The sequence below is a fragment of the Carcharhinus amblyrhynchos genome, chromosome 2 (assembly GCF_965287045.1).
Source record: "Carcharhinus amblyrhynchos chromosome 2, sCarAmb.v2.hapA, whole genome shotgun sequence".
Classification (NCBI taxonomy): Eukaryota; Metazoa; Chordata; class Chondrichthyes; order Carcharhiniformes; family Carcharhinidae; genus Carcharhinus; species Carcharhinus amblyrhynchos.
The window spans coordinates 26,478,534-26,501,189 of record NC_137325.1 but is presented as its reverse complement, the minus strand read 5'-3'; the positions used below and the strand labels follow the sequence as shown (position 1 = coordinate 26,501,189).

The following is a 22,656-nucleotide window of genomic DNA, read 5'->3' as shown; positions in this document are numbered from 1 at the left end:
ATCCTATCTATGTCACGCTGCAACTTCTGACATCCCTCCAGACTATCCACAACATCACCAACCTTCGTATTGTCGGCGAACTTACTAACCCATCCCTCCACTTCCTCATCCAGGTCATTTATGAAAATGACAAACAGCAAGGGTCCTAGAACAGATCCCTGGGGCACTCCACTGGTGACCAACCTCCATGCAGAAAAAGACCCATCCACAACCACTCTCTGCCTTCTGCAGGCAAGCCAGTTCTGGATCCACAAGGCCAAAGCCCCTTGGATACTATGCCCTCTCACCTTCTCAAGAAGTCTTGCATGAGGGACCTTATCAAACGCCTTGCTGAAGTCCATGTAAACCACGTGCACCGCTCTTCCTTCGTCATTGTGTTCAGTCACATTTTCAAAGAACTCAACTAGGCTCATAAGGCACGACCTGCCCTTGACAAAGCCGTGCTGACTATTTCTGATCATTCTAAACTTCTCTAAATGCTCATAAATCTTGTCCCTCAGAATCCTCTCCATCAAATTACCAACCACTGAGGTCAGACTCACCGGTCGGTAATTTCCCGGGCTATCCCTATTCCCCTTCTTGAAAATAGGAACCACATCCGCAATCCTCCAGAATCTCTCCCGTCTCCATCGACGATGCAAAGATCATCGCCAGGGGCTCTGCAATCGTTTCCCTCACCTCCCACAGTAACCTGGGGTACATCCCATCCGGTCCCGGCAACTTATCTATCTTGATAGAATTTAGAAGTTCCAACACATCCTCCTTCTTAAACTCCACATACTCAATCTTTTCAGGCTGCCGCAAACCTGTAGTACAACCTCCCAGATCACTTTCCACCATGAATACCGAGGCAAGGTACTCAATAAGCCTCTCTGCCATTTCTTCCGGTTCCACTCAGACTTTTCCCCCTCCACCTTTTATAGGTCCTATCCCTTCACTTCTCATCTTTTTACTCTTCACATATTTGTAGAACACCTTGGAATTCTCCTTAATCGTACCCTCCAAGGCCTTCTCATGACCCCTTCTGGCTCTCCTAATTTCCTTTTTAAGCTCCTTTCTACAAGCCTTATACTCCTCTACATCCTTAACATCTCCTAACTCTCTGAACCTTTTGTACGCCTTTCTTTTCTTCCTAACTAGGTTCATCATAACCTTTGTGCACCACGGTTCCCACGACCTAACAAAACCTCCTTGTCTCATCGGAATGTTGTCGTGCAGAGCTCCAGTCAAACATTCCTTGAAAATCCGCCACCTTCCTTCAGTACTTTTTCCCCAAAAACACCTCCTTCCAGTTTACTCATCCAATTATCTGCTTGATGTCTTCATATTTCCCCTTACTCCAGATAAACATCTTCCTAGCCTGCCTGATCCTATCTGTTTCCAGTGCTATCGTGAAGGAGGTAGAATTATGATCTCCATCCCCGAGATGCTCTCCCACCGAGAGATCCGACACATGTCCTGGTTCATTAGCCAGCACCAGGTCAAGTACAGCCTCTCCTCTCGTAGGCTTATCCACGTGCTGTGTCGGGAAACCCTCCTGAACACCTAACAAACTCCTCCCCATCCAAACCCCTTACCCTAGGGATATTCCAGTCGATGTTTGGGAAATTAAAGTCTCCCATCACGACAACTCTGTTATTACTACATCTCTCTAGGATCTGTTTCCCTATCTGCACCTCAACTTCCCTGTCACTATTGGGCAGCCTATAGAAAACACCCAGCAAAGTTATCAACCCTTTGCTGTTCCTAACTTCCACCCACAGAGACTCCGTAGACAGTCCCCCCACGGCATCCACCTTCTCTGCAGCCGTGACACTGTCCTTGATCAACAGTGCCACTCCGCCACCTCATTTGCCCCCCTCCCTGTCCTTCCTGAAACATCTGAATCCTGGCACCTGAATACCCAGTCCTGTCCCTGAGACACCTAAGTCTCTGTAATGGCCACCACATCACATTCCCAAGCAGCAATCCATGCCCTAAGCCCATCTACTTTGTTCACTACACTCCTGGCGTTAAAGTAGACACACCTCAAACCCTCGGTCTGGGCGCTTCCCTTCTCCATCACCCATCTAACCTCCCTCTCATACTGTCTACAGTCCCTCTACTTGGGAGCTAACCTTCTTGCTCTCAGTCACCTCATCTCTATTCTGTCCCCCCAGTAGACCTAGCCAACCTTCCCGCCAAGATATTGGTCCCCCTGGGATTCAAGTGCCACCTGTCTTTACTGTACAGGTCACGCCTGCCCCTAAAGAGGTCCCAGTGATCCAGGAACCGGAATCCCTGCCCCCTGCTCCAGTCCCTTAGCCATGCATTCACCCTCCACTTCATTTCATTCCTGCTCTCACTCTCCCGTGGCGCAGGCAGCAATCCTGAGATTACTACCTTCGCGTTCCTCTTTCTCAGCTGTTTACCTAATTCCCTATAATCCCTTTTCATGACCCCTTCCCTCTTCCTGCCTATGTCAGCAGTACCTATATGTACCACAACCTCCGGCTCCTCACCCTCCCCTTTCAGGATGTCTGGGACACGTCCAGAGACATCCCGGACCCCAGCTCCAGGGAGGCAAACCACCATCCGCAACTCCCGTCTGTGTCTGCAAAAACGCCTGACTGACCCCCTTACTATGGAGTACCCTATTAACGCTGCCTTACTGCTCTTTTCCTTACTTTTTTGAAGTACTGGGTTGGGCTCAGCTCCAGAGACCTAGCCACCGCTGCCTCCCCCCAGGTGAGCTGTCCCCCGCAGCAGTACTCAGATAGGAGTACTTAGTTTGAAGGGGGACATCCACCGGCGTGCTCTCCATCACATGAGCTTTCCCCTGCCTAACAGTTACCCACTTGCCTTCTTCCCATTGCCCCGGTGCGACCACTTGCCAGTAGCTCCTGTCAATTGCCTCCTCATTCTCTCTAATGAGATGAAGGTCCTCGAGCTGCAGTTCCAGTTCCTTAACCTGCTCCCTTAGGGACTGCAGCTCCACACACCAAGCACAGATATGGACATCTGGGAGATGAGGAGCCTCCAGGACCTCCCACATATTGCATTGGCAACAACATACTGGCCTCACACTCATACTTGCCCTTTTTAGGAATTCAGAAGAAAAAAGTAATTTTTAAAAAACTTATAAACTTAGCTTGCTTCACCCTTTTCGCTTAGGCCCTGTGAGCCAAAGCCCTTACAGCTCACACAAAAAAACAAAAACAAACTTACCTGCTCGCACTCCAAGCCCCCCTTCTCTCTCTTTAGGTTAGAGGACGGGGGAGGGTGGGATACTGTACCTGTGTAGAGTATCAGGATTCCTCACTGTTCCAATTTATGGTAAGGGGGAAAAAAAACTACCCAAGTCTCTTTGCAAACTCTAATTCCATTCGTGTCCACTGTTACAACTGCCACTTCCTGGTTGTGATAACATAAGAGCACAAAAAATAAAAGCTGGAGTGAGTCGGTCAGGGCTTCAACCCCTGCTCCATTCAGTAAAAACTTGGGTGATCTTGTGCTTCAAGTCCACTTTTCTGTCCTATCCTGATTATTACTTTTCTTTTATTGAAAAATTTGTATTTCGAGTATGCTCGTTGAGCATCAACAGCCCTTTGGGTGGAGAATACCAGAGGATGCTAAAATACTGTCTTTATTTATTCGCTGGAATTCTACTGCACTGCCCACCACGGAATCAAAATGGGTGAGGGGTGGACAGTGGAAATGTCTGACCTCAAGTGGGATTTTCTGGTCTCAAGTAAAATTTCTCCCACTGTGTCATTTGCACATTTCTTCTTGTTTGTATTGGAATGATATCTCATTTAACTACTAATTGCCATGATTTGTGAAATGCAAATTGTAAGGGATTCCTTGCTGATTATTTTTCAGCATTTTTGAATCTGATGCTGGAATTCTTCTCACTTCTTTGTTGGAGACTATGCTCCTAAATGCTCTGACAGAATTTTAAAGTTCTATAATAAAATGTCTGATAAAGCAGGGTATTGTAGAAAAATAACTGCATTTGTTAAGCATTGTTTTTATGAAAATAAACGAATGCTGGATAGATCAGGCAGGATCTGAATGTACTGAATGATACCTTTCATTAGAGCATGTACATACCCCATGATGCCATTTAGCCTTTTGAATGTTTTGGTGCCAGCCTGCTACAAGACAGACAGACATTGAAGGCAATGCAACTTAATATTTCAGAAGCAAAATACTGTGACTGTTGAAAGTCTGAAATAAAAACAGACAATAATGGAAATATTCAATGCCAGGCACTACTATTTGTGGAGAGAGAAACAGTTACTTCTTGAAAACATTTCATGTCAGATTTTGCACCCATTTACACTGCATATAAAATCAACACAACAGAGTGACATTTGTCATTTTCTAAATGTTCTAATTCTAATTAAGCTGAAAGGAGCTATGTAGGCTGACTCCTCATTCCATAGGTAATTTTATACTTTAATTCATGATGAACCTGATGGGTTTTTTTTTTCAAACCAAATATCTGTGCTTCAGCCTATTACATCTTGGCTTCGGCAATCAAATAGTTTTTTTGTCCTCCACTTGTCTTTCCTCAAATAAAAGCTTATTGTTTTAATTGAATGATGTGATGCAATTTGCTTAGTGTTTGCATTATGTAATCCGTCATTTTCATACAAGGCTGTAGACAATATACTGAATTGTCACCTATTCTAGAAACTACTTGAACGTACTCGGGCTCGGCGTGAGAATCTACAGAAGAAGATGGCTGAGAGGCCCACAGCAGCTGCTCGACAAATTGCAAAAAGATCGAGGGAACCTTTGACTGAGGCTAGCAACCAACCATTAGAAGTTACTGAGGAAGGTAAGTGATTTCTTACTGTGTGCTTGAATCTGGGCAAAGATGTCCTGTGGTCCACAAGTAAATGGCAATGGTAATTTTTTTTAGTGAAGAAGAAGTGGTATTATTATTTGATTTATTATTGTCACATGTATAGGGATACAGTGAAAAGTATTGTTTCTTCTGCACTTTACAGACAAAACATACCGTTCATAGAGGACATGGGGAGAAGGGAAGGAGAGAGTGCAGAATATAGTATTACAGTCATAGCTAGGGTGTAGAGACAGATCAGCTGAATATATGGTAGGTCCATTCAAAACTCTGATGGCAGCAGGGAAAAAGTTGTTCTTGATGCGCTATGTGTCCCATGTAGAGGGCACCTGTGAACTCTTTGCTAGCCGTATATCTAGAACTTTAAACATAAAATTTAAAGATGTTCTCTATAATAATATATGCACACCATTGGCTAAAATTCTGAAAAATGGCTTGATTTAAGGAATTTGTCTTGATATATTGGTCATCACCATCTAATATATCCGAATGACTCAAAGTATAGAGAATGGTGCAAGTAGTACACTGAGACCACAATTTCCCAGTTATATTTGAATGCGAAGAATGGTGAACACAGCATTAAAGTTCAACATGAAGTGGGGTTCAGACTTGGTAATACAGCAGGGTATAGAGTTATAAAACGCATAGTTTGACCAATAAAAACTTGTACTCAGGTTTTTGTTATTATGCTGTTCATAGTTTTAATGGATCAGACCATTCCTCTACATCATCATTGCGCATTTTTGCTGGCTAAGTAAGGCTTCTTAAACTGTATTCATTTTCTTCAATGCACAAACACAAGTAGCCACTTTTTAAAAAAACTTTTACATTTCAAATCCATTGTAAATCTCTGATATGTACACCAAGGAAACTTGTAAATGATTGTGTAGTTTTTAAGCATTTTCATTGATGTTGAATCAGGTCACTGCTCTAAAGACATTTATTTTTATGATAAACTTATTTCCTGATAAAATTTATTGTATCAGATTACCACTCTTAAATATATCATGGAATACTTTGAATGATAAAGCAGAGCAGCAATAATTACATTATATTAAGCTGCCCAATTGTGGTGGTTAAGGGGAAAAAAATTGCATTTGTGATTTTATATAAATTATTTTTTGGGAAAACATAAAATATAACCTAATTAATACATGTAGACCACAATTTCCCAGTTGCATCCAAAGAGAAACACTAGCCACTTGATAGGGGGAGACTTTTTAATGATGCTTCACAGGAAATAAGTGGGACGCCTTAAAATATGATGTTGAGCATGCAACATAAATACATACTTAAAATCATTCCTTAAAGCCTTTCTGCTTTTAAGTGAACTAATAAGCAAATCAAAAGTGGTTTGATGAGAAAACCAATGTAGACCTTACAAGGAGAAAGTGGGTGATGTTTTCAGATGTATGTAAAAATATGTCTGAGGGTCATTGAAGATAGTAAGCATTGGGGAAACAGAGGTAGAAACTGTGAAACATGTATACAAGCTTGATAGAGAGTGTAGGATGATGAACATTCACAAAGGGAGATATAAGCAACATACTGTCCCAAAATGATGTTGATACAAATGAGAAGGAAGTCTGAGACAGGTTAAAAGAGCTAAAACGTGCCCAAACTCTTAGGGATAGATGGTATTTACCCCAGATTGCTAAGAGACTGAGGAATGGTCATTGAGGAGGTCATTGAAAATGGATCAATGTGGTATCTATAGAAAAAGGACGATAAATCAACCAAAGACATGTTAATTATACTACAATTTCACCTTATGAATCATAACCTTAAAATTATCAACACACGACTAACTTGATTGATAGTAGTCAAAATGAGTTCAGAATAGAGTGATCCTGCCTGACCGACCTTCATGATGACTGAGGAAGTGACATTGTTGTGACCCGGGGAGACCTAATAGCATGTTGTACTTGGATGTCAAAGTATTTGTCAAAGTTCTATATGGAAGGCCAATGCTGTGCGTAGTTAGGATAATCTGTGCATGTGATTAGAACATTACAGCGCAGTACAGGCTCTTCGGTCCTCGATGGTTTCACATGTCGGAGTAACAATCTAAAGCCCATCTAACCTACACTATTCCAATATCATCCATATGTTTACCCAGTGACCGTTTAAATGCACTTAATGTGGGTGAGTCCACTAGTGTTGCAGGCAGGACATTCCATGCCTTTACTACTCTCTGACTAAAGAACCTACCTCTGATATCTGTCCTATATCTATCACTCTTCAATTTAAAGCTATGACCCCTCATGCTAGCCATCACCATCTGAGGAAAAAGGCTGTTACTGTCCACCGTATCTAATCCTCTGATCATCTTGTATGCCTCTATTAAGTCACTACTTAACTTTCTCTCTGACGAAAACAGCCTCAAGTCCCTCAGCCTTTCCTCATAAGACCATCCCACCATACCAGGCAACATCCTGGTATTTCTCCTCTGCACTCTTTCCAATGCTTCCACATCCATCCTATAACGCGGCGATCAGAATTGTACGCAATACTCCAAGTGCGGCCGCACCAGAGTTTTGTACAGCTGCAACATGACCTCATGGCTCCGAAACTCAATCCCTCTACCAATAAAAGCTAACACACCGTGTGCCTTCTTAACAACCCTGCCTGGGTTTCAGAGATCTATGCATGTGGACGCCGAGCTCTCTGCTCATCTACACTACCAAGTATCTCACCACTAGCCCAGTACTCTGTATGCCTGTTACTCCTTCCAAAGTGAATCACCTCTCACTTTTCCACATTAAACTCCATTTGCCACCTCTCAGTCCAGCTCTGCATCACATCATTGTCTCTCTGTAACCTGCAACATCCTTCTGCGCTGTCCACAACTCCACTGACTTTAATGTCATCCGCAAATTTACTAACACATCCTTCTGCGCCCTCATCCAGGTCATTTATAAAAATGACAAACAGCAGTGGCCCCAGAACAGATCCTTGTGTTACACCGCTAGTAACTGAACCTCAGGATGAACATTTCCCATCAACCACCACCCTCTGTCTTCTTGCAGCTAGCCAATTTCTGATTCAAACTGCTAAATCACCCTGAATTCCTCCATATTTTCTGCAATAGCCTACTGTGGGGAATCTTATCAAATGCTTTACTGAAATCCATATACACCACATCAACTGCTTTACCTTCATCCATCTCTTTGGTCACCTCAAAGAACTCAATAAGGTTTGTGAGGCACGACCTACCCTTCACAAAACCGTGTTGACTATTCCTAATCAAATTACTCCTTTTTTAGATGATTATAAATCCTATCTCTTATAATCCTTTCCAAAACTTTGCCCACAGCAGAAGTAAGGCTCACTGGTCTAGAATTACCAGGGTTGTCTCTACTCCCTTTCTTGAACAAGGGGACAACATTTGCTATTTTCCAGTCTTCTGGCACAATTCCTGTAGACAATGACGACATAAAGATCAAAGCCAAAGGTTCTGTAATTTCCTTCTTACTTCCAAGAGAATCCTAGGATAAATCCCATCTGGCCCAGGGGACTTATCTATTTTCACACTTTCCAGATTTGCCAATTTCTCCTCCTTATGAACCTCAATCCCATCTAGTCTAATAGCCTGTATCTTAGTATTCTCCTCAACAGCATTGTCTTTTCCCTGTGCAAATACTGACAAAAAATATTCATTTAGCGCTTCTCCTATCTCTTCGGACTCCACGCACAACTTCCCACTACTATCCTTGACTGGCCCTAATCTTAGCCTAGTCATTCTTTTATTCCTGACATACCTATAGAAAGCTATAGGAATTTCCTTGATCCTACCTGCCAAAGACTTCTCATGTCCATTAAGAAATCATTGACAAATAAAGATCAGTTTGCTATTGGAGCTGTTGGGGGAGAAGAGTGCCTGGAAATCTTAAGGGTCAGTGTTAGGCCATTGCTGTTTCTAATTTATATTGGACTCAGAAACCCAACACAATTTTGCCATTAAATCTCCCAAGTGGGCTCTGGATTGAACAAAGCACCCTATTGAAAATCCATACAGATGTATCTTTCTAGTTGAAATTGTCTCTTGAGTCCTGAGCCAATTGACTGAATGGTATATTTGTCTTTCTCATTTGTAAGTGCAAACTCTGATGTGCTGTGATGCTCAGTCACATAACACGTTGGAGTGCACTGCTACATGGTAGAATGTGTACTTAGTCACAAAGTAGATTTAAGTCTAATGCCTACTCATTAAAGAGGGTATAGCATAGATTTATTCAGACAGCTGTTGTTTTGTATATAGAAATATAAATGTGAGGAAAGGCCTGAAAAATTTTGCACTAGAATCTTTGTGTTCTTGTTAATGTGATGGAACTATTTAAAATAATAAAAAGGTAGGACAGAATAGAAAGAAGCAAATTGTTTCCAATAATTGAGTGGTTAAGACCAAAGGGTTATATACAAGATTAAATGTAAGATTTAGAACAGAAAGTAGGAGAAACCTTTTTTTCAACCAAGAATTTATCAGGCTGTGTAATTCATTTCCAAGGTCAATGATTGAATCAGAAATTGACTACCTTTTAATAATTTAAATTGGATGGATGGGTGAAAGCAGATTAGTTGAAGGGAGATGGGATTGGGGTAGGTAGCTGTGATTAAAGCTATATGCTAATATGGAGGATATGAATTGCTTAGTTCAAGTTACCTTTTTGAAAGCTTGCTCAAACTTGGAAGACTGAAGAGAGGGAGTGAACCAAAGCTTTTTGTTGACGCAGGGAGAGGTTCCCAGATGGGAAAAGCACATACTTCATAATACTCACTGTTGCTAGCATTATAATTTCTGAATTAAGATATTAATTTCTTTTGACTAATGCCTCTAATTATAGAAATTATGTTTAGGAAAAAAATGGTGCTGCATTGTTAATATAATAAAGTTGGACAGCACCCTCACAGGGAGGCAGAGTTCTTAGGAGAAATTGGCAAAAGCAGTGCAGTATGGTGGTTTGGGAGAGCATCTCGAAGAACAAGGATACAATGATAAAAAATGTTACAAGACTGCATGAAAAACCGTAATTAAACAAATGATCATAATTTCAAATCCCTCTAATTTTGTTGTACTGAAATATATTGCATTTCCTCTTCTGCCACCCATCAATTTATTCTCCTTGAGCACCATGTTTACTCCACATTATTTTGCAACGGCACTAAAAATCTGTTTTGCTTTATACAGTGAAAATTTCAAACAAGCCTTCTCCATCCAAAAGATGCTGTTCAGATAAAATGGAAGCCCCAGTCACTGGGGTAGAGAATAAAGAGCCATTAATTCCTGCTTTTACTCCTGACGCACAACGTCCTCCAAGTCAACCTGTTGGATTAATTGGAGCTCAGGAAGAGCAAAGGATGAACCAAAACACACACCCAATGAGCTCTGTGAAGAGTCGGATGCAAACACTGGTGGAACAACGTCGCCAATGGGACTCTGATGGTATGGACTAATGTGTGTTAGAAAATGATTGTATATTGCAATGAAATTTATTTCTTGTTTTCTGTTTTAAAGTGACATTTCATTCCAAGTTGCTTGACTGGGGACCATTTGACAGTTTCTGAATGCTCTAACAACAGCTTGCATTTTATATCACGCTCTAACATAGCAAATTGCCTTGAGGTGTCTCACAGGATTATTAAACAAAATTTGATGTTGAGCAAGATAAGGAGATAATGGGAGGGATCATCAATAATCTTTTCAAAGATCTAGGGTGGAATCTTCTGCTCACTGCATGTTGGTTGGGGTGGAGGGTGGTTGCCGGAGAGAGGGAGGAGACATTAATCATGCACGAGGGTGAGGAACCTGCTATCTTCTTACTTCTACTCCCATTAAGTGTGGGATGAGAGGAGGAAAGCAGCTGTTCAAAAAGCACTCTGCTTCACTGAAGAATTCAACATACAGTTGAGCTCCTTCCACCATCACTCACTTCTGGCCTGGCTCCAGCGGTAATCCTAGGCCTTGGCTAGTGATCAGTTTCTAATTGGCCATCAGCAGGATCTTTGCTGTGGGGGCCTTGATCGTGGGGGAAGATCTGTCTGGCCTGTCAAGTGCCCAAGTGGAACAAGATATGGTGGACCTTCCCTAAAAGAGGTGACACAAAGCTCTCTAATCAGTGGTTGAGGTCCCCATTACTTTCATAAGGTTCCACCCATTGGTTTTAAGGACTGTTTTAGAGGAGGATGCCAGGGCTTAAGGCCTTGACAGCTGGAAGGCAGAGTACTAATATTGGAGCAATGAAAATCGGAAAAATGCAAGAGACTGGAGTTCAGATTGGCCAGCAGCAAGGCTTGCAGTGCCATGATAAATAATTGTATTATGATGTCAGTTTTTGTTTTCTATCAAAGAAGAAAATCTGAGCATTCAAGTATTTAGTACTGTAAGGTAATTTAAAGTAATGACCATGACTTGTCTTTGAAACTCTATCCTCGTCAGGGAGGGGTAGTACCTCTGGCAGGGCAACTTGTCACATCTTTTTCAGGGCAGTTTGTCCACCCTTGGTCCCCACCTGGCACTCAGCTCTCACCTGTGGCTCCCTGTAGCTGTTTGCATGCAACAGCAGCCACACCCTGAGCAACAGCTTCGACAAGCCGGCTAAACCAGGTAAGGGTAGCCGACAGGCCTCAACCCTTGGTGAGATAGGGAGATGTCTATCCCAGCATATGGAGACAGACTCCGACAGATTGAGCGGATGAGACCAATGGAAGGTCCAACGGTCAAGAAGGCGGTCTTTGCAAGCATAGTGGAACGTAAAGAGCAGGACAAGATACAGAAGACGTCCTGGTCATCCACTGCACCTAGTCACCATCTCCAGCCATCTTGACTCTTGTCTTGCCACTGGATCCAGATGGGAATTGGGAAGAGAGTGAGTGAGGCTGACGCTGCGCAACTCTCTGTCACTTTAATCCAAATCGAGCGCTAGTCTTGACACCATCGTCATCGTCAACGAATGGTATTGAAGCCGTCCAGGACGGTGGACAAACAACAACAAAACAACATTAATAGTAATCCAGAGGTTGATATTGAAAATTAGTGGTCTATTAATGGAATTGAAGAGGAAGTACATGATCATAGAAATCGAAGAAATCATAGAAACCCTACAGTACAGAAAGAGGCCATTCGGCCCATCAGATCTGCACTGACCACAATCCCACCCAGGCCCTACCCCCATATCCCTACACATTTACCCACTAATCCCTCTAACCTATGCATCTCAGGACACTAAGGGCAATTTTTAGCATGGCCAATCAACCTAACCCACACATTTTTGGATTTTGATGTCTCAGTTCTATATATTATTAAAGGATGTTCCTGTTGGTTTGAACTGATCCTGTGTTCAATGAAGAAAAATGCAACAATATAGCGTGCTTTTCATGATCCCAGAACGTTATGAAGTGTTTTACAAACGGAGGAGTATCTGAAGTTTAGTCCCTTTGTAAAGTAGGTAATGAGATGTAATTTGCACATATCAAAGTCGCATGGACAAATTAAATCTCTAGGTATTGGTTGCAGGATAGATGGTGGCCAGGATGCCCGGAGAGCTCCCCTGCTCTAGTCCCATGATCTCTTTTAGATCCACTTCTTGTGTAAAGTCTCGTACAAGAAAAGAAGCATCTCCTTTAGCACAGCACATTCTCCATTTTGCACTGCCGTGCCTGAGACTTGGAAGCATTCAAGACTTTGAAGTTGGGCTTGAACTTGCAGCCTTCTAACAGGAAGTCACATATTGATCTTAATCATGATATCTCTGGTGGTTTATTGATTCAAATACACAACCTATTCTCAACAAATAACATAAGAAAACTTGTGGCTGAAATAAGGGTATTTATGATATGAGCGAAGCTACGTGACTGACTGAGAAAGTTGAGTAGTAAAGTTTAAATGACGAATTACTTCAAAACGAAAGTAGTTTAACAAATTTTTAAATTGAAAGTCAGCAAGATGATAACATGATCCACCCTTTTCTCAAAGGTGGCAATGAATAATTTTCAACACTAGAGGGCACTGTCTTCTATCACTACTACAAGCACCAATGTAGCAGAATGGTCAAAATTGAACATTGAAAGATTACAGCAAGTGGGTGGGAAGAAAATGCAAAAAGAATTGTATTCAAAGTACAACAGTAAACAAAGACAATGTTAGGGAGATTTCTAACGTGCAAGAGAGTAAATGCAGAACGAAAGATCATTGCTTAGCTGTGACATGAGGACCAAGCAAGGATATGCAACAAAAGCCTGGTGAAGCTTTTCTCTGGGTTTCAATTCCAAGAGTGTACATCTGACTGAGGATTAATCTTATCCCTTGGAACAGTATTTGTGCCCCATATTGAATCATGATACCCTGTGCAAAATTCTCCTTTTGTTTAAGGCTGTGAAGGTAGTTTGAGAATGACTGGTGGCAAAATTAGTAGCAGAAAGTCGGAGAGAAACTGATTAAAACTGTAACTTCTGTTTGATTATGATAATTAAGAGCTAAATACTTAAATATTGCAGAAGAGAAAGACATGTCGACAAAGCTTTTCAGCTTGAACTAATCAGGACAGATGCAAGAATGTCATATTTCAAACAATCACAACAGTTTCTTCTATAGGGAAGACATGGTTGACTCTGGCTGAGGCATTGCCACAGAGAAAGCAACAAGGAACTATAGGCTAGCCAGGCCCCAGGGCAATTAAAAAAAAATGGTTTGAACACATTCCCTTTGTTTGCAGAGAACAGGTTGCTGCAGATGAATGTATGTCACCTTTAGCAAGTGTAAGTGAGCACATTACAAGCTAATCTGATTATTTTAAATTGGTTGTTAGTGTAGCTATTAGCACACTCAGTTGTTCAGCTGCCCAATCAGGAAATCACATCCAACAGCTTTTGTTTTTCTAAGTACTTCAGATGTGTGCTATAGCAAATGGTCTCATCACCCGATATAAAGTTTAGTTGTCTTTTTGCTGCAGCAGCAGCAATAATAATTTGCATTTAGTATTTAATATTGCAAAACATCCAAAGGATGGAAATCCAATCCTGACCTGAAGAAAGAATGTTATTTGGAGAAACATTAAGATGCAGATTAAGCAGTAAGTTTTAAGTATACCTTTGAAGCTGGGTGTGTGAATATATAATGTGAATATATAAAAAGGTCAAAGGTTTAAGGGGCTGTTTCAGAGCAAAATGGTGATGGCTTTGGCATCTGGCAGAGTGAAAAGACATTTACTGCACAAGCTAGAGTTAAAAGGGCAGTTGGTCGCAGCTGGTGGGGAGATAACAGATTGATGGAATTGGGGGTATAGAGAGAAATTTGTAGACTAATTAGGATTTTGAAGTCATTGCACTGGAGTCAGTTGCACGTCATTGTCAGGAGGAGTTGATGAGGATGAATGATGGCTAAGTAGCACGTTGTGCATAATCATTTTTGTTGCTAATTCTTGGGCTATGGATAGGGATAGTAAGGCAAGGGTGTGTTGTCCATCTCCTATTTGACCATGAGAAGCTGATAGTGAACTGCTGCCTTGAACCACTGCAGTGGAGAAGGTACTCACACAGTGTGGTTACAGAGGCGGTTTCAGGATTTTAACCCAGTTATAATGAAGAGATAGTATGTAACCTGCAGTAGAATTTGGTTGTGGGAATAAAATCCTGGTTGCATTTGACTTTATGTTAGCTTGAAGCTTACGAGGCCATTGATTCGGGAGCAAAGAACAGATCAGCCATGGAGGAGTGTGATACAGATGGGCATGGGTGATGTTTCAGGGTGGAAGTAAGATTGGTATGGGGTTTAGAGATCCATTCAAGTCAAAGATGGTCCAGCCATGTGGCTTGAGCCATCATTGAGATGTTGTGGTCATGAATTAAGAGTTTCTAGTGATAGCCAAACAGGATGGCATTGGGCTTTCCAGTGTTCTGTTGAAGTTTTGTATTGTCCATGACTTCATGTTAGGCAGTCAAGACAGAGCAGCTGCAATTGTGGAACCAAGGTTGGCAGTGTAGAGGGAGTGGTCATGTTTGTATGGATTCAGTGTTTGAAGAGTATTGTTTTGTGACGGAACTTTGGGAATGCACATGGGTGTCAGTGCATGACAATCTGGTTTGCGTCATTGGTATTGATGTTATTGGACTGGAGCTCTCGGGTTTTGTTTTAAATATTGGGTAATGAACTATCAGGGAAAAATGCTCACTATTTAGCAGCTGTGCTAGCCGCAGGCACAAATCCCGTAATAGCTGGTAGATTTCACAAAAGGCCAATTCCTTCCATCCATCCATCCATCCATCCATCCCTCCTCCTCCAGCCACCCACAATGTGATCAGGTTCATGCCCAGGAAGGTTGTGAGCCTGATTAGCACATATAATAGATGTAAACATTAACAAGTTTAGCGCAGCTACTTTCACCTCAATATATCATCCCACCCGACTGGCACAACATCACCTGGCACAAATTACTCCTGGTTTTCAAAAACAAAAACCAGTCGTGAGGACCTTACCAGGGGTGCACAGGTAAGTACGTGCACCGAGTGTCTGGAGAGACGCATGCCAGTTTTCAGTCTGAACCTGACACTGGGTGGAATTTTCCCAAAATTTATCAATGTATAGCAGATCAGTGGATAGGGTGCACTTTAAAGTAGTATTTTGTCACACGTTTTGTACTTTCATTGAGAAAGTTGATTACCTACAAAAGTCCATTGAGAATTTGTAGATGGGATATTTGATGTAGGTAGAAACTCTGATTTTTTTATATATATATCCTGAGGCATGCACATAATATTCATAGTGATTCTACAGTGTGTTCTTAACCTTTGATTCACTGTTGATGAGATTGTGTAGTTTGGTAATAATGTAGCTACCCTTGGCTGTCCTGCTTTGTTGGTTACTTTGGTGACTTAGGAAATGTCAAAAGTTTGATTTTAATCAGAAAATTGGCCTTTTGAAACTAAGCTTTTAACCATCAAGGGTGAGTGTTACTTGCATATGTCTGCATTTTGAACAAGTGGCAGATTAATAATCTATTTGCTTTTTCTTAACTTTTTATTAACTATTTTAATGGGATGAAATACAACAGGTTTTAAAATGTAGAATTGAGTTTATTGCAATAATATGAGACTATTGGCTTTCAGTGATGGTATTTCTGAAATGGGGGACCTTTTGGCTTCATGGTGTGTGAATTAATTAATAATCAAATGCTGGCTTGAGGAGGGCAGAATTCCCGGGTGATGCTGCCACTGTAATGTTAAAGGAAAGGGTAATTACAGAGAATATTTCCAGCTGAAAATAGAGGCTCGCACATTGGAGACTTGAAAATGACTGGTCTCGGTGGAACTAAATAAATTGCTTTAAATTGCAAATACTTCCTGATCTAGAAGGCTTGACTTTTCATTGAATGGTATTTTAAATGCTGGTGGTATGCCGATTCATACAACTGTACTGAAAATATGTTTGAAAATCTAGTCTTTTAAGCATAACTGTTTAATATAAGGTGAGATGAAAATGTTTATAAGACCAAGCCTTCAATGTTAAAATATTTTATTTAACACTTACTAAATGCTGATTGTAATAATGATTTTTAGATAAACTGTTCAGAATAAAATTACATAATTACATCTATTATAAAATTGAATTTGAAGTTCCAAGTAATTCCTTTTCTCATCGTTTGCATCTTCTTAAGCAGGTAATGAAATTGATTTATCTGTATCATCTTTACACTCATGGAAACCAGCTTCTCCACCACCGCAGCAGATAGTGAGTACTGTTGAGTCTAAAACTCCAGTTGAAAGAAGAAAACGCTTTGCAAATCTTGCCGCAACAATTAGCTCCTGGGATGATGACTTGAGCCACCCAACTATAAAACAAAACAAACCACCAGGACAGCCTGGTACTGCTTGTTTATCAGTTTCTTCTACAGCAAACAGAGCTGCAGCTACAGACGATAATAGTAGTGTTAAACAACAAGCTGTAACAAGCCCTCAAAGACTTGTCGAAAATACAGTTAAGAAAACAGCCTTTACTGTCTCACAGGTAGGTGAAGGTATAAAAAAATCAAAAATCTTAATAGTCAAATGTGATTCTTAGTACCTCCTTGTTTTACTTTTTCCCCTAATCTAATCTAATTTGGTAATCTTGTGGAATTTGCTTTTAACTGTTGTCATAATGAATCCAAGAACTTTGTTGTACCTTTAAGAAAGGATATAGGTTTGTTAGCTAATGCCTTTATGAGAAATGTTTTGTATTGTTTTTGCTGAATAAAACAGGTGACCTGTTATTATCTTAGAGAAGAAACATTTCATGGTTACTAACTTTGCCTCACAAAAGATTCAGTTATGAAATACGAGGCCATGGTGTTGGAGGTAATATGTTAGCATGGATGGAGAATTGGCTAATGGGCAGGAAACAGCAAGTAAGGATAAGGGGTTCCTTTTTAGGTCGGCTACTTGTAAACAGTGGGGAACTGGTGATGGCATCGACTGTTTACAATATATATCAATGACTTGGAGGAAGGAAGTGAATGTACTGTAGCCAAATTTGCAGACCACACAAAAATAGGTGGAAAGGCAAGTTGCGAGAGGGATACAGACAGTTTACAAAGAGATATTGGTAGGTTAAATAAGTGGGGAAGAAGTTGGCAAATGTGGTATAGTATGGGAAAATGTGAAGTTGTTCATTTTGGAAAGGAGAACAGAAAAAACAGGTTATTACGTAAATGGAGAGACTGCAGAAAGCTGTAATGCAAATGGGGCTGGGGTTACTTGTGCACAAAACACACAAAGCTAGGATACAAGTGCAGCAGGTTGTCTGGAAGGCTAATGGAATGTTAGCCCTTGTTTCAAGGGAGTTGGAGTAGGGAAAGTCTTGTTGCAAATGCACAACATGCTGTTGAGACCACAACTGGAGTACTGTGAGCAGATTTTTTCCCCTTTAGTTATGGAAAGATACTTCATTAGGTGCAGTTCAGAGAATGTTCGCTAGGTTGATCCCAGGTATGGATAAATTGTCTTATGAGGAACGGTTAAACAGGTTGGGACTCTACTCATTGGAATTCAGAAGAATGAGAGGTGATCTCATTCAAACATATAGGATTAAGGGGTTTGACAGGGCAAATGCTGAGAGGATGTTTCTGCTCATAGGAGAGTCTAGGACCAGAGGGCATGTTCTTAGAATAAAGGGGTGCCAATTTAAGACTGAGATGAGAGAAAATTTCTTCTCTGAGGATTTTGAGACTTTGAGCCCTATTTTACCATTTTGATTCTGAGTGCTGGACGGATTTGAAACTGGGAGCGTTTCAGATCTGACTTTTAGACCTGTTGTCAGCCGACCCCATTCGCACTGTGCCCGCAAAAATATCAGTGATTTCCGAATTACGCTGCACAAGCCTGTGGGTGGGGCTTAACAGGCCTGAAACCCTGCAGCTCCGACTGGCAACTCCAACTGCGCATGCACAGAAAAAGTATGATAGAATGCTGCTTCCCTGCTATATCCCCCCGGGTCGGATAATGTCACCCCCTGGCCCCCACAGACATTATCCCACCCTCCCAACATTACTGATACCCTTATGTTCCCACACCTCCGCCACTCAGATCGCCCCCTCCCCTCCCCCACCAATCTCAGGCAAAGTGGCAGCAGACTCCCCTCTCAAACAGCCATCGGATGCTAGGCACCTACCTCCTCACTAACTGGAGCGCCCGAATTGGACTTTTGTGGAGCATGTCTGTTTTTCTCCAATTCTGGATGGGCGAACACAGTGGTAAAGGGCGAAGTGCCGGTAAGGTTGGGCGTGTAGCCCATTGAGTCAATTTAAATGGCTGTTGCGCCCATTCCATGCAAGGTCTCAATTTTTGGGCCGTGGTAAAGGGGGAACTGCCGCTGAGGTGGGCACAGATATCACTACTCGCCTCACGCCCGATTTTACCAAGTTTTCCTGCCCGAAAGCAGGCGCAATGCGTTAGTAAAATTGGGCCTTTTGTGTATGTTTAATGCCAAGATAGATTTTTGATCAGTCAGGGAATAATGGTTGCGGGGAATGGGCAGGAAAGTGGATGTGAGGAATATTGGAACAGACGTGAACCTATTGAATGTGGAGCAGGCTCAAAGAGCCAAACAGCCTACTCCCATTGCTATTCCTTATGGTCTAACGGATACAGTTTTGTTGGTATAAAAAGTACTGGAAGTACACTACTGATCAGGCAGCATCTATGGGCAGAAACAGACTTAGCATTTCAAGTCAATTACCCTTCTAAAGAACAGTTTGTTGGTACCGACTGCCTTCAAGTTTATTGCCTCAAATAGTTGTCTTTTCAAATGAGTGTAGTAAGTGAGCTTGGCTGAGTATTTGACTTTAGATGAGTGGAATTGTGTTACTGCAGTTGAATTTGGATTTATGCTCGTCAAATGCTGACTACAAGCATTGGATAGTGATCAAGAGTGATGTTCTGAGCTTTTTACATTTAACCAGGAGAAATACATTTGCAACTCCCATGTTCAGATTCAATAATGTATTAAATCAAAACTAAACTGAATGCACGAAGCATTCGGAATAAAGTGGATGAGCTGGTGGCGCAGATCGACACAAATGGATACGATCTGGTGGCCATTACAGAGACGTGGCTGCAAGGTGACAGGGACTGGGGGATGAATGTACAGGGCTATCAAGTGTTTAGGAAGGATAGGCAGGAGGAAAGAGGGGGTGGCGTAGCTCTGCTGATTAAGGATAGTATCAAGGTGGTAGCAAGGGATGATATCGGAGCCAAAGAGCAGAAAGTGGAATCGTTGTGGGTGGAGATTAGGAACAGCAAAGGGAGGAAGACGCTGGTGGGTGTCGTCTATAGGCCCCCGAATAATGATCTGGAGGTGGAGCGGGCTGTTAACGTGCAAATAAGTGTGGCGTGCAGGAATGGGACGGCAGTAGTTATGGGGGATTTCAATCTGCATATTGATTGGTCGACCCATGTTGGACGAGGTGGGCTCGAGGAGGAGTTCTTGGAATGCTGCCGGGATAGTTTCCTTGAACAGTGTGTGTTGGAGCCGACGAGGGAGCGAGCTATCTTGGATCTGGTGCTATGTAATGAGGCGGGTAGAATTAGGGACCTTGCGGTGAAGGATCCTCTTGGAGAGAGTGATCATTGTATGGTGGAGTTTCTGTTGCAGATGGAGGAGGAGAAAGTGGGTTCCCGGACACGCGTCCTTTGTTTGAATAGAGGGGAGTATGGTAGGATGAGAGAAGAATTGGCGAATGTGGACTGGGGGAGCGTGTTGGAAGGTAGGTCTGCTGAGGAGCAGTGGAGGATCTTTAAGGAGATCTTTCTTGGTGCTCAGCAGAAATTTATTCCGATGGTCAAAAAGGATAGTAGGAGGAGAGGTAATAAGCCGTGGATAACGAAGGAGGTGAAGGAAAGTGTTAAATTAAAAGCGGAGGAATTTAGAGTAGCTAAGAGCAGTGGGTGAGAAGAGGATTGGGAAAGGTTTAAATGTCAACAAAGATTGACAAAGAAGTTGATAAAGGAGGGTAGGAGAAGCTATGAAGCTGGGCTAGCACTTAATATGAAAAAGGATAGCAAGAGTTTTTATAAATATATAAAAAGGAAGAGGCTGGCTAGGGTGAACGTTGGTCCTTTAGAGGATGAGAAAGGGGACCTAGTGGTAGGGGATGGGGATATGGCTAAGGTCTTGAATAACTTTTTTGTTTCTGTCTTCACGGAGGAGGACGTGAATAATTTGCCGGGTGTTAGCGATGGAAAGGTGGTAGGACTGGAGGGTCTTAATGACATTACTGTTACTAGAGAGGTGGTGCTCGACAGACTGGAGGGGCTGATTGTGGACAAGTCCCCAGGACCGGATGGAATGCATCCGAGGGTTCTGAAAGAAATGGCGGAGGTGATAGTGGATGCCTTGGTGGTTATTTTCCAGACGTCGCTGGATTCCGGGGAAGTGCCGGAAGATTGGAAAACGGCTAATGTTACGCTGTTGTTTAAGAAGGGTGCCAGGCAAAAGGCGGGGAATTATAGGCCGGTTAGTTTAACGTCTGTGGTAGGTAAAATGTTAGAATCCGTCATTAAGGAGGAAATTGCGAGGCATCTTGAAGGGAATTGCTTGATAGGGCAGACGCAACACGGTTTCATTAAAGGGAAGTCGTGTCTGACAAATTTACTGGAGTTCTATGAGGATGTGTCTAGGGCGGTGGATAGAGGAGAGCCGGTGGATGTGGTCTTTCTGGATTTTCAGAAGGCGTTTGACAAGGTACCTCACAAGAGGTTATTGCAGAAGGTCAGGGGACATGGAGTTGGGGGTAGGGTGTTAGCGTGGATAGAGGATTGGTTGTCAAATAGGAGGCAGAGAGTGGGGGTCAATGGGTGCTATTCGGATTGGCGGTTGGTGACTAGTGGGGTGCCCCAGGGGTCGGTGCTGGGGCCTCAGCTATTTACCATTTATACAGATGATCTGGAGGAGGGAACCGAGTGTATGGTGTCGAAATTTGCTGATGACACCAAGATTGGGGGAAAGGCAAATTGTGCGGAGGGTGTGGAGAGTCTGCAGAAGGATCTAGATAGGCTGGGCGAATGGGCCAGGAAATGGCAAATGGAATTTAATGTTGGCAAGTGTGAGGTGGTCCACTTTGGTAGGAAGAATGGTAGGAAGGACTATTACTTACGTGGCGAAAAACTGCAGCAGGCGATGGTGCAGAGGGACCTCGGGGTCCTTGTGCATGAGTCGCAAAAACCCAGCTTGCAGGTGCAGCAGGTGGTCAGGAAGGCGAATGGGATGCTGGCCTTCATAGCGAGGGGGATTGAATATAAAAGTAGGGAGGTCTTGCTGCAGCTGTATAGGGCATTGGTGAGGCCGCAGCTGGAGTACTGTGTGCAGTTTTGGGCGCTGCACCTGCGCAAGGATATTTTGGCCTTGGAGGGAGTGCAGAGGAGGTTTACTAGGCTGAAGCCGGAGTTGAGGGGGTTGAGCTATGAGGAGAGGCTGAATAAACTAGGCTTGTACTCGTTAGAGTTTAGAAGAATGAGGGGAGATCTTATTGAGACGTATAAGATGATGAATGGGATGGATAGGATAGAGGTGGAGAGACTCTTCCCGCTCAAAAAAGACAGTAGGACTAGGGGGCACAGCCTCAAGATAAAGGGGAGGCGGTTTAGAACGGAGTTGAGGAGGAACTTCTTCACTCAAAGGGTGGTGAATCTCTGGAATTCTCTGCCCGTTGAAGTGGTGGAGGCTGCCTCGCTAAATATTTTTAAGAAGCGTGTTGATGGGTTCTTGATAAGAGAGGGGATTAAGGGTTATGAGGAGAGGGCGGGAAAGTGGAACTGAGCCACGACAGATCAGCCATGATCTTATTGAATGGCGGGGCAGGCTCGAAGGGCTCGATGGCCTACTCCTGCTCCTACTTCTTATGTTGTTATGTTCTACATTACATGGCGACTTTGGTAAATTGGCCACTGGTGGATTCTACTATAACATTAAAACGCGTCATGACTTGGGGACGTTTGTGCCCAATGTGCATCTGACTTAATACATTAGAGTGGTAAAGTAGGCCATTAGTGATGCCTCAGTCAGCTCTATTGCAGAGCACCAGTTCTTTTATGACAGAATGGAAATTAGTGGCTTTTTGGCTAAAAGTACCAAATTCAGAGATTGATTATAGCAGAAGTCCAGAGAAACTTTGTTAAGTAAAAAACAAAACCGGCTTAACAAGTTTTAAAAGAAACTTTATTCCTGAATTAACAAGTGAAACATAATTTGGTTGCAGCAGCAATTTAAGTTTGTCTTTCAGATTTGAGGAAAAATTCAGACAGGTTTGTAGTGTCGTATTTGTAGGTATACATAATTT

The 22,656-nt window shown here is 42.4% G+C and overlaps 1 protein-coding gene across 2 annotated transcripts in view; it reads left to right on the top strand.

The window, feature by feature from the left end:
- anln (anillin, actin binding protein) overlaps positions 1–22,656 on the top strand; it is a 93,741-nt gene that overhangs the window by 6,540 nt on the left and 64,545 nt on the right. For both annotated transcript variants that reach the window (XM_080203725.1, XM_080203716.1), the window contains exons 2-4: positions 4,678–4,825; positions 10,041–10,295; positions 16,504–16,850. In XM_080203725.1, the coding sequence (XP_080059851.1) occupies positions 4,678–4,825; positions 10,041–10,295; positions 16,504–16,850 (750 nt within the window). The remainder of the gene's footprint in view (positions 1–4,677; positions 4,826–10,040; positions 10,296–16,503; positions 16,851–22,656) is intronic.